Below are 12,701 nucleotides of genomic sequence, written 5' to 3' on the forward strand. Positions count from 1 at the left end.
ATATATTCACTTAAAAAACCATAGGTTTCACACAGGTTATAGTTAGGTGGATATTTCACTCGTAAAAAAACAATGAAATTCCCCTGTTATAGTTAACTCGCACGCCCGCAATCCACTGCTCATGACGTCACATATTACATCACTCATGACATGGTCAGTGGCATCACTCATGACATCACTGATGACATCATCCTTGAGATAGAGTGGCGGTCGCGCGAGTTATAGTTATCTGAACTAACTATAACGGGGGAATTTCATTCGTTTTTTACGAGTGAAATATCCACCTAACTATAACCTGTGTGAAACCTATGGTTTTTTAAGTGAATATATATATATATATATGCTCACGAAACCGCCCAGCTCCCTCGCTCTCCACAGTGCCGGTGCTCAGTTTGCGTGGACGATACCGCAGAAAATACTCCAATTTACCACGCCCCTCGCAGAGAAAACACGCTGCGCACTCCAGCTCGATCAAAAGAAATTTATTTTATTTGCGTTTCCAAGGCAAATATTAACACATGTGTTCCGGCACCCTGGCCTTCGTCAGTGTCAATTCGTTTACATCATTGTAGACCTTTAAATACCAGGCTACCTCATTCGTTCATAGAAAATTTGATCAACATAGACAAGGGACTTCGCAATATATCGCACGGACTCACATATCTAAGGCAGCCGTTTTAGCCTAGTTCAAGTATAATGGTTTGCTGTTTAAAGACCCATTGCAACGTAATATTTACAGTGCCAATTTCATTTTAACATCATGTAATCATAGTAAAAACGAAAACAGATTAATCAAAGTTACTCAAATTTCTAAAACATCAGTTTTAAAAAACATCTTCAATTAATCTGTGTCACCATTGTATTCGAGCCTATTATGTTATTCTAATAAGCTCCATGGCCACTTACACCGTCTCATTTAATGGCGCAGAAAACTTGTTGATTCATCCAAAATTAAGCTCTCCAATGGGCTATCAATGATCAATACTGTTTTGTGAACCAACAACCTTTACTTGTCCCTAAACATTCCGTGCAAAATATGTTTGATTAAGCCTCAAATGTATGTACATAACATGACAATTAGAGACTAGCAAATCAAAAGGTCGTCTTATAAAAAAGTTTTGCAAAAAAGGAGGGTTCGAGAAAAAAGGGGGTGTTTTACCAAAAAAAGTATTTTTTAGAGAAAGGTGATTGAATCCTAGGGGGTTCAAAAAGGTTTCTTGAGCTGTCTGAGATGTCAAATAAAGCATAGCAATAAACTGGGAAGTTTAACCAATAAAGGACCAAAATTTCTCCTCCATGTTCAACCTCCCCAGGAATGCGAGTTTGAAGTTCAATAATCATTCTTGCTTCAAGCTGCCGTAGTTGTTTAACCCTGTCTCCCCCCCTTTTCCATCACAGGCACCTGATGCAGGCAGAAATAACTCAATCTATGACATCGTGATTCATGCATTTCCGCGAAATGCCTTGCCACTGGGTAAGCTGTATCACGATTTGTGATTGCCCGTGTGTGCTCCAATACCCGTTTCTTAGCAGGATAGATAGTGCTTCCAATGTACCGGAGACCACACGGGCACACCAAGCAATAAACAACAAAACTAGCATTACAATTCATCAATTTACCAATACTGCGCTTCCCAATTCTGACTAGAATGGAATACTCTTTTACTTTACTACTGTTCTTACATGCCTTACAGGCAGCACAAGGATAAAAACCAGCCAAAGTATTTTTAGTAACACTTTCGGAAAAGTGACTCCGCACTAAAAGATCTTTAAGTGATCTCAGTTCTATTTGGTACGATCTTACCGATAACATTATCTGTCTGCAACACTTTCCTATTCCTCTCTACTAGCTTTCTGATGGTTCCTGATTATATAGAGAACCCCAAAATGAGTTGTAAGTTCTCTGTCTTCTCACCATCTTGGGCCTCCATCACCTCTCGCGATCCCAAAAGCGATTGCCTGTCGATGGCCTGTACCTTCAAAGCTGTCTCATTTAGGAGACGACCATTATATCCCCTGAATCTGAATCTGCCCAATGACGTCAGATATTACATCACTGTTTTTAGACACTTATTTACCCATGTCTTCTTCCATTAATCTTTCGCTATACATATATTACAAATATTTATTTTTCATAAAGACACATATGTCATCAGTGATGTAATATCTGACGCCATCAGCAGAGGATTGCGGTCGCGTGAGTTATAGTTGCCTGCACTAACTGTAACGGGGGAATTTCATTGTTTTTTTACGAGTGAAATGCCCAGCTAACTATAACATGTGTGAAACCTATGGTTTTTTAAGTGCATTTGCAAGGTTTTTTAAATGCTAATTCGTAACTATAACGTGTGTGAAACCTATATATGTATATATATATATATATATATATATATAATGTGTGTTCAGCGAGCAGATACTTCACGATGAAGTGTCCTGGCCCTGTAAGGCTGAGACTGGTAAAAACAAGCATTGACATAGCCAATAGGTCTCGCCTTTGGGTCCTTATAGCAGGTCCCAAAGGCAAGACCTGTTGGCTATGCCAATGCTTGTTACCTATCTTTTCAGCACTTCTGATGTATTTGTAATCAAAAATGTAAATGTATTCGGATGCATAGTTTGGCGACAGCTATCAGGATATAGCTTCAGCTAAGAGTGGAGGGTTTCAATGACTCTTTTTACAGGAGTAGGGACATCTGAACAACACTTTCTTATAAAGACCATGTCTGATCAGTGATTGATGTGAGCACAACTTTCTCATCGCCCATGGATGCTCTTATCAGAGACATGCTGCTCAGAGAAACCCTTCTCACGGGTGTCACTTCTTAGATTTTAAAAGCCCATGCAAGAGCAGCGCTGGCGACCACCCCTACAGCTTCTCCAAGGATTGATCCAATCCCCTTCGCACCCCCAAATGTGCCCCCGGGGGCTACTAATCCAAAGCGTTTGTCGGCCTCCGCTAGCACGGCTTCCTCAGCCAAGTTTTGAACCTGGTCCTGTCTGACATTATTTCTTTCTTTTTGCGATCTGAGAGAAATCTCTTTCTCTTTTTTTTTTAAGGCCTTCTGGGCTTCTTCGTACATCTGATGCTGAAAGCAGCGCCCTCCGTTCTCCGCCACCATCCTATCAATCATGCGGATCAGCTGCCCCCGCTGCTCCTCCTTTTCTCTTCCTGTTGATTTGTTGTTAAAAGCCAGGTACCACCCCTGAGAGGCATCAATTAACTCTTTAACTTTATCCACTGCTCTACAATCTAAAGGCTGTAGTCCATTGACTAAATCGTCTTTCCAGGTAAACAGCACGACCATATGCCGTTCCGCCCCTTTCCCGAATAAATCTTGAATTATTCCCACCACCCTCCCTTCTTCCTCCGTAAACCTCCCCGCCTGCAGCACCACAACTATGGCGTGCGGCCCCGGGGCGCTGAGCACCGCGCACCGCTTAATCTCTTCGATGATTGTGGTATTACTCTGGGCGGTGTCGAAGAAGCCGGGGGTGTCCACCACCGAGATGCTTCTCCCGTCAAAGTCACAGGAACTTTTCTGACATTCCTGTGCCACTGGCCCTGGAGAGGGGCGGGACTCGAAGACATCTCTCCCCAGGATGGTGTTTCCGGTGGTGCTTTTCCCGGATCCATGTTTTCCAACAAGGATTAATCTCCGCTCCGGTTCACGGGGGCCATCAGCAAAGCTGGAGGAATCTGTAAATTAGATAACAAACCATGAATTTCAAGCCCCATCCGCCAGAAAACAGTAGCACTAGATACAGACAAGCACTAGCAAACTGGTTGAAGCAGTGTCAGTGTTCTCTATAAACGACAGATCATAATTTACCTTTAAAGCCTTCTGCTCAGACATACTTACACTCTGTGTAGTGCAGTCAAGCCACATCTGATGTGCTTTTCTTATTAGATTTTATTTTCTGTTTTTTACAACATGGCCAGAATATTTATCAGCATTGCCAATCATTGCATAAATGAGCAGAGGGCACTTTACAGTACACGTGGGAGTCCAATACATGGTGACTATACCATACACAGCAGGGTACAGTATGAACTGACTCTCTTCCCCGATACAACGTATCCCACATTAAACAGGCGATAAACATATCCCCAGTCACACATTCCACTCCCATCACCAAGACAGAACCACTCGCAGACCCCCGTATGTCCATTGGGGGCCTACACAACCATCCAACGCACTGGGCCTGCTGTGGCACACTACCCTGATGTGGTCCCCCTGCGGAGCTCTCAGCCCCCTCCCTTCTTTACTCAGGTCTGCCTGATGCGGTCCCCAAATGTCACGCGGTCTATCCCTAATCGGCATGAGGTCACAATAGACATCCGTCATGGCATTACAGCACGACATGTCTACATGCCACTCTTTTACTCTGGGGAGAGACCCCATCACCTCGGACATGGCGATCCTACGCTTTGCACGTAGCAGGCCGAGTACCACCAGCCACCGATGTCTTTTCAAACAACAAGGGGACCCAAGTAAAGTCAGCCAGGGACCTCGGGAATCTATTATTTTGTGCTACAATGGTCCCTAGGGAGGTAGGGATAGGAAGTAACAAATGAATACAGACCCAATCAATGCTGTATTGGTTAACTTATCCAGCCGGACAGAGGTTCAATATTTAATTTATCAGCAAGTTTTCTGGATATAAACAAACACAAATACTGAAAAGTGGGACACAAGCCGGCATCCTACTACACAAACATACGAACATAATATAGGGAGAATATTTAAGCGAGGCTCAGGCAATGCTTACGGTTTGTTTTGACAAGTAGTATGCATTTAAAGAAACAAATCGAAAGGAACGTCTCCACACAGTTAATAATGACATCACATTTAGTGCATGAGGCGTTTTAAGGTGTCGACGACGTTTTGATCCAAGTGAGCAATGCGTGGATCATCTTCAGGACATTATATTAGCATGCCTGTATATAAGTGCCTAAGATAACTGTAAATTAGACATAGGTCAAGAGAAGGGAGGAAGAAGACATAAGGAGAAAATTAGGGGGGTGTATATCATCGGTATACAGCCTCGAGAGAACACAAGCTAGTCTGATCCAACATTTTTAGCTTCAAAGAATTACCATTGGTAAAAAACAGTGGTAATAATGAATCATGTGGTGCAGTGAGAAGGAGTAAGTGACTGAGTGAGAAAATAAGTCTTGGATTTAGCGTGACTGCATATATTTAACACTTGGTCAAAAAAATCATGTCATGTCTATAAGGTATCAATACATTCAGCAGTATGAGCTTTTGTGGTAGTAAACTAGTGAGTGAGGAGGAAGGTTCTGTTTTGGGTATAAGCCCATATTTAAGCATAAAAACACAGCGCAGTGACTGCGTGATTTAAAAAGGACAAGAGGATGCCGTAGTGAAAAGGTAGGAACTCTAGAATGACCGCCGTGCTTGACAGACAAGGGAATGTAGCAGCAAGAGGATAGGGGCTCAGAGATAATCACCGTGCGCAGCAGACGGGGTTGCCGTGGTAGAGGATGAAAGAAGATAGGCACAGAAAGATCCTTACTTGGGGGAGTCCGAAGGGCCTGCCATGAGACTGTGGGTGTGACAACACCGGATGCAGGAATGTCCAGGCTCGGCAGGGGCTTCTACAGGAGTGGGGGAGTACCCAGAATTAGCGGCAGTAAGGAAGCGGGTGTGCGAGGAAGAAAGTGTGTGCGATGATGCTTACCGGCCATCGCAGATATGCGGTATTGGCAGGTCGAGGATCAAGGAGCACTTCAGGGAGCACTTCAGGAGGGGCTGCGTGTAATACAACTTCATGATGGCAGCACGATGGCCTGAAAGCAATGGGGGTGTTAGTTTTTACCAGCGAGAGGTCATGTAGTGTGGCGGATGCACAGGACAGGGACTCACCTCAAGTAAAGAAATTGGAGGGATTCACGGGAGTGGAGCCACAGGCCTGTGCTCGGACGGCATAATGACCTGGTAGGAATTGACAGGGGGTCAATTCGGCTGACAGCAACTGGGAATTGAGGAGCTAAAAGAGCGCTGTGAAGGCGTGCTTACCAATAGTCGATGAATGTTCTGTGCTGCTCAGGGGGTCAGCATCCGGGATAGTGGAGGGAAAGGTGACTAAGGCTCTGCTTCAAGTAGTGAGAGAAGAGCCCTGATAGGTCGGTAGAGTCATGTGATGGAAGTTTATCAGAATGTGAAGAAGGGCCTGGAAGATGGAAACGGTGGCCATACTGGAGTGGGGTGAGTTCCATAGAGTGAGTATAGGAAGACTTGAATTGAGTGCGATGAGGGGGCATACCAAGTTCAGTCCTTGAATTTAGATAAGACTGGTCCAATCCTCAAGGCGATTCAACCCTGTATTTAAACTGTTGTTTTTCAAGATCCATTTGAGTTCTTCTTTGTTTAGAAGTTTGCCAATATCACCTCCCCTTGGCGGGAGTTTAACCACAGTTATAATAGTCCAGCGAATATCATCCTCGGAAAGGCCATTTTCAGTGTAATGTTCCACCAGAGGTGCATTGGGTGTCTTGCTTCGTATTCTGCCCTGGTGTTGGCAGATGCGAATGCGTGTTTTTTGGGTAGTCTGTCCGAAATAGATTCTGTTGCAAGGACAAAGGATCGCATATACAACATTAGATGTGTTACAGTTGGTAAATGTTTTTAATTCACAACGCATATTCTCAAAACAAAACTCTTTGCCTTCAATTGTAAAATCACATGCAGTACAATTTCCACATTTCGCGTGTCCTGTGAGGGGTTGGAGCCCCCAGTGATCATTGACGGTGCTGGGAGGTTTTTTGATGGGTAAGGCTGCCCGGACCAGGTGATCTTTGATATTTTTGCTTTTCCTAAATGCAAACATAGGGCGTTCTAGATTCAGAGTGCCCGCATTTAGTACATTCCAGTGTTTTAGAATGGATTTACGTACAGAGTTAGAGACTGGGGAGAAGGTAGTGACACAGACCAAACGATTTTGGCATGGTCTTTTTTTGGTTTCAAGCAGTACCTCACCTGGGCAGTACCAAGCACGTTTCATGGCATTACGGACCAATCTCCAGGGATAACCTCTACTGCTAAGTTTGTTGCGTAGTAGCTTTGCCTCGTGGAAGTAATCCTCCTTCAAGGAGCAATTCCTTCTAATTCGTAGGAACTGGCAATACAGTAGTGAGTCACGTAACGCCCTGGGGTGATGGCTGTCATACCGTAATAGGGTGTTGCGTTCTGAGGGTTTGCGGAATAGACTGGTGATGAGTACACCCTCTCTATGTGTGATGTTAAGGTCAAGGAATGGGATCGATTGTTTATCCCGTGTCAATGTGAATTTTAAGTCGCCACAATTGTTATTAAGCCAGTGTAGGAAAGGCTCTAGGGTTTGTTCAGTGTCCTGCCAAATCATGAAAATGTTGTCTATATACCTCTTCCACTGTTTAATACCAGTATGGAAGGGGTTGGAGGCGGACAGAATGTGGTTCACCTCCAAGGAGTCCATATACAGTATAGCTAGATTGGGGGCAAAAACTGCCCCCATTGAAGTACCTTTAACCTGTTGGTAAACTTGGTCCTCGAATACGAAAAGATTCCTGGTTCGACAAATCTCTAGGAGTTGAAGTATGAAGTCAGTGGGAACGGGATGGGGTCGTGGGCATTTGTTAAGGACAGTTTCCATCACGAGTAGAGAGTCTATCTGAGGAATATTCGTGTACAGGGACTCGACGTCCAGTGTGCACAGAGGATCAATTGTGGGGTCAAATGGGTGGTTTGCAACCATATTCATCGTTGACATGCTGTCACGTATGTGACAGTCAGTGAGTGGTACAAAGTCTCTAATAATAAAATCTACATATTGGCCCAGAGGATCTAAAATAGATCCACAACCTGAGACAATAGGGCGGGTAGGCGGTCTATCCAGATTTTTGTGCACTTTGGGCAAGGTGTAAATCACCGGAGTCCATGCTGATTTGATATTGAGATAACGATGTTCGTGTTTGCTAAGGAAGCCCTGCGCTAGGCCAACAATGGTAACCTGTAGAATCAAAGTTTGGAGTTCTTTAGTGGGGTTGGTAGGTAATTTGCAATAATGGTCTGTATTAGCCAATTGGTGGTTGATTTCATCCCTATATGTGGTAATCTTTTGGAGTACTATGCCTCCGCCCTTGTCGGCCGGTTTAATCACAAGGTTTTCATTCTGGTGTAGGGTAGTGATGGCAGTCTTTTCTGCTCTAGTGATGTTGTAGGGAATGTGTTGGTGTGTATTTTCAAGCTCCATAACCTCTTTAAGGACCAGTTTCTCAAAACTGATGATCTCACTGGGGATCATATTAGAGGAAGGTGAGAAGGTGGATGGAGGGCGTAATGGTGTGTTAGAGGTATTAGTGGGGCAAGGGTTCTGCAAAAAATAACTGTGTAATCTTATCTTGTGGAAGAAGCGTAGTAGCACCGATGGGCCCTCAGAAACTATCCATCATAGCCCGAGAGTGGCAACAGAGGTAGGTGTAGGCACAATCGGCTCCACGTTATCTCACTCACACTTGAAATACATCATTCCAGTATTGTTTAGCACCAGGGCAGCACCATGCCACACGAGGTAACTCCGATTACCCAACTGTACACCGATGGCAACTTTGACTGTCTCGGCAGCCATCATGAAACTAGTGGGCAGCAGACACCGGAAGCAGCTAGAGGCACACAGGGACTCCATCCTCCAGTGCACTTCGCGGCAGGAACCGCTGACCTCGGGTTTTCGCGCCGAGAGGAGCCTTTAAATCCCCTCAGGGCTCCCACGGCATGGAGCCCTTTGCAGCAGCAGACACCGCGGACAGCCAGAGGCACACAGGGGCTCTATCCTCCAGTGCACTTAATGGCAGGAGCTACTGACCTCGATTTTTCGCATCAGGAGGAGCCTTTAAAACCCCTCAGGGCTCCCGCAGAATGGAGCCCCTTTGCAGCAGCAGACACAGGGGACAGCCAGCAGCACACGGGGACTCCATCCTCAATGGACTTCACGGCAGGAGCCGCTTACATCGTGGTCTCGCGCCGAGAGGCACCTTTAAATCCCCTCAGGGCTCCCGCAACATGGAGCCTTTTGCAGCAGCAGACACCGGGGACAGCAAGAGGCACACGGGGACTCCATTCTCCAGTGCACTTCATGGCAGGAGCCGCTGACGCTGTGTTTTCACTCCAGGAGGCGCCTTTAAATCCCCTCAGGGATCCCACAGTGCGGGAGCCCTTTACAGCAGCAGAAACCGGGGACAGCCAGAGGCACACGGGGACTCCATCCTCTAGTGCACATCGTGGCAGGAGCCGCTGACGCTGTGTTTTCACTCCACGAGGCGCCTTTAAATCCCCTCAGGGCTCCCAGAGTGCATGAGCCCTTTGCAGCAGCAGACACCAGGGATACCAGGTGTAGGAGAGTATAATCTTCTTCACATGGGTACCCCCACTTTTTGCAGGTGTTTCACTGTTTTTCGACCTAAGTCTGGCTGTGGCCCTGCTAATTAGAACCACAGCCTAGCTCCTTCCTCTCTAAAATGGTTTCCATGTACATTAGGTACATATCTAATTGGATTCTGGAGTGCCTTATAAGCCCCTAGTATATGGTTTTCTATGTACCTAGGGCATAGCTACCTCAGAAGCCTACCAGGGGCTGCAGCATATATTATGCCACCCCTGGGAAGCACTCCAAAATGACACCACAGGTCTGCTACTGCAGCCTGGGTAAGGGTGTGCTTGCACCCCTTACTGTGGTATAGGTTACCTATATCACTACCCTATACAGACACATATAAACCTATAAGCCACTCCTATGGCAGGCCTTCACAATCCTGAAGGCAGAGTGCTTGGTTTTATGTGAGAGGGTGCCCAAGCATGAGCTGAGCCCCTCTGCAGCTTTCGGAAATACTTCCTTATGTCTGTTCTGTGATACAGCCATACCATATACTCTTAAGTGCATTATAACCTAGCGGTAAATGCTAACTTTGGGATGGCTGCATCAAAACATGTTGTGTTTGGTGTCAAACGCTTTGGAATACTACTCCCCACCAGTTCTGGCGGTGGGGTTAGGATTCCACCCGTCTAGAGGGAGAGACATATTCACACTGGCTAAACCCGGTAGGACTTTCCTGAGCCCTGGCATCACAAAATGGATGCCTCTGCCACAGACACGGGTCTGGCCTCCTGCTGCTGACCGAAACTCCGACAGGGGAGGCCTGGACAATAGGTTTCCTGTCAAAGGGAGGTGTGACCACCTCCCCAGACAGGCTGATGTGTATTGGGGCTGGGCGGGAGCACTCTCTGGTGCTTTGAAGTCCTGCACTGGGGGCACACTTGATGTCCCTGTGCATAGTCCAGTTCAAACCAGTTGCAGGGGCTACCTGCCCCTGCTCTGGTGTGAAACTGGACAAAGGAAATGGGTGTAACCACCCCTCTTTCCAAGCCCACCCATAGGTGGGGCCTTAGAGTTAGTCCATCCCCTAAACTTACTATAAGTATAGGAATCCAGTCCCTAGGACTTTAGATTACCCTGGACGAAACTCTGCAACATATATCCTGGACCTTCGACATTCTATCCTGACTAGAAGACTGAAGAAATCTCCCTTGGGGTCAAGGAGTGACTCCCCTGCTTTGCAGGCACCAAAGAAGCAACTGACTGGTCTGCATCGCTGACTCTCCCGCCAGACACCGAAGTCTTTGCATCATCAGAGGTAGATTTCCAGACTTCGCCGAGGCTACCCTGAGTCCACAGCAAAGCTGAGGCCCGTGGCTAATATAGGTGACGTGGAACCGTGACCCCTGGACACCATGAACTTTTGCAGCAACACTATCTTCCTGGTCCTCCTTGAAGTTGTACTTTGGCCTCCCAGTAGCCCCAGCCTTGAGCATGTCCTTCTTCGAAGATTGTTGGCCTCCACTCCACGAGTGACCCGTGGGCCAGCTTCAAGTGCGACCACTCAAGGCTCCTTCGCGATCACTAGCCTGTTGGCTAGCAGGTCCCCACAAAGGCAACTCCTTTTCTGCTTGGGCTTTCCTGGTTGCTCCAGACGTGCCCTTACTTAACCTCACTGGGTGAGTCCCTCAGACCTTGCTGGTCTGCACCGCAGTCCTTTCTCTGAATTCCAGTGACTTGCCGTTGCCAAGGCTTGTTGGGTCCAATCTGGTCGCTAACATGGCAGCACTCGACAGATTTTGTGGGACAGCTTGACTCCGGCGCATGGACTTCATCAACGCCTCCGGGACCTCGTGGCTGAAGAGTCAAGACACCCATCAACTCACCTGAAGCACCCGACATCTGTGGGCATTGGTTCATCCTGCCCTAGGTCACTGGCAAGTGACCCAGACTCTGTCCCCTCTACTTTCAGGTTCCTTACATCCTAGATCCAGGTTTGTATCACTTCTCCTCTTCTTGGCAGCAGTTCTTTGCAAGCTTCCATTGAAATCGACGACGCGACCCGACACCAAAAGATACCTATGCACCCAGCTTCCCTGGGTGAGGTAACTCGAGTACTTTGTTGCTCTCGTGGGTGCTTCTTAAGTCCAAAAGGGTTTGGTCCTGACTCCATTAGAAGTGTCCCTAATCTTTAAATTTCCAACCGCGACATTGACCATAGAAAATAACGGGAACCCGCGGTTGTGTTTACACACTGCATACAGTCCCCGTGGGTCTCCTGTGTCACTACCGTGGGTGGTTCCTAGGGGTCCCAGCAATTCTAGAGGCTATAGGCCTAGTGTCTATTCCAGTCGTGGTTCTTATACCACTTTTTTGGTATATGGTTTGGTACGCCCCTAGGGCCCAAACGTGTATTTGTGCTATTACTGATAATTGCTAACTTGTAAACAAAGTACTTCGAACTCCAGTCTCATAAAGAGACAAGAGGGGTGTGTTTTATACTAAATACATATATTTTAAATTTATACCTGGTGTGGTTGTCTTTTCATTTGATCATTCAAGAGATTATAGACTGGTAAAACAAGCTGCTTTACATTCCTTCCAGACTTAGCTATGGAGAGCAGCCTTCAGGCTAAGTCTTGAAGGAATGTAATGCAGCTAGGTTTACCAGATTATAACCTCTTGAATGACCAAATGAAAAGAGAACAACACTAGGTATGTATATAAAATATATGTATTTATTACTAAACACTTTAAATCTGGCCCGCACACAAGGTAGTGGTGGCTTTCTTTCACATATACGATATTGTAAGGCTTACTTTATTGGCTAACACTATCTGTTTAGACTTCCATCTATATGGACAATTGTCTCACCGGGTGTATTTTGGGCCTTTCCTGGTCTATAGTTCTTGTTCTGCTTTAGATTTTTTACGCTTCATCTGTCACCTAAATCTTTCTTCGTTTTCACCTATTCACTTCCGTTGATGAAGGGTTAACTATAAACCTAGAAATCTTTTCTAATAGTTTCTCTTCATTGACTATTTTTAAGGAGAATCATTTTTTAGAAATCAATACTTAAAGTCCTCTTTGTATCTATGTTAGAACATTCCAATGTTTTATCCATGATTACTTTTACAGCCTTGAGGAAGTCACGGTGGTGACGAAACGCGCGTTGGCTGTTTCTGATACGACGTTCTACGTGTCAAGATCAGTATCTACAAGAATTGCACGAAATGAAATGAGTCTATTAACATCTTCTGACATGGGATGTAACATGTTGGATACATTTTTTTTTTCGTCTAACTATTATTAAATCTGTGTTTACATTA

The 12,701-nt window shown here is 45.8% G+C and overlaps 1 protein-coding gene across 1 annotated transcript in view; it reads right to left on the reverse strand.

Annotated features, from left to right (window-relative positions):
* Window positions 1-691: 691 nt before the first annotated feature.
* LOC146829953 (GTPase IMAP family member 8-like) overlaps window positions 692-12,701 on the reverse strand; it is a 234,129-nt gene continuing 222,119 nt past the window's right edge. The window contains exon 5 of the mRNA XM_085604216.1: window positions 692-3,697. Within this exon, the coding sequence (XP_085460342.1) occupies window positions 2,823-3,697 (875 nt within the window). The 3' untranslated portion in view covers window positions 692-2,822. The remainder of the gene's footprint in view (window positions 3,698-12,701) is intronic.

The sequence above is a fragment of the Triturus cristatus genome, chromosome 5_1, assembly GCF_964204655.1.
Source record: "Triturus cristatus chromosome 5_1, aTriCri1.1, whole genome shotgun sequence".
Taxonomy (NCBI): Eukaryota; Metazoa; Chordata; class Amphibia; order Caudata; family Salamandridae; genus Triturus; species Triturus cristatus.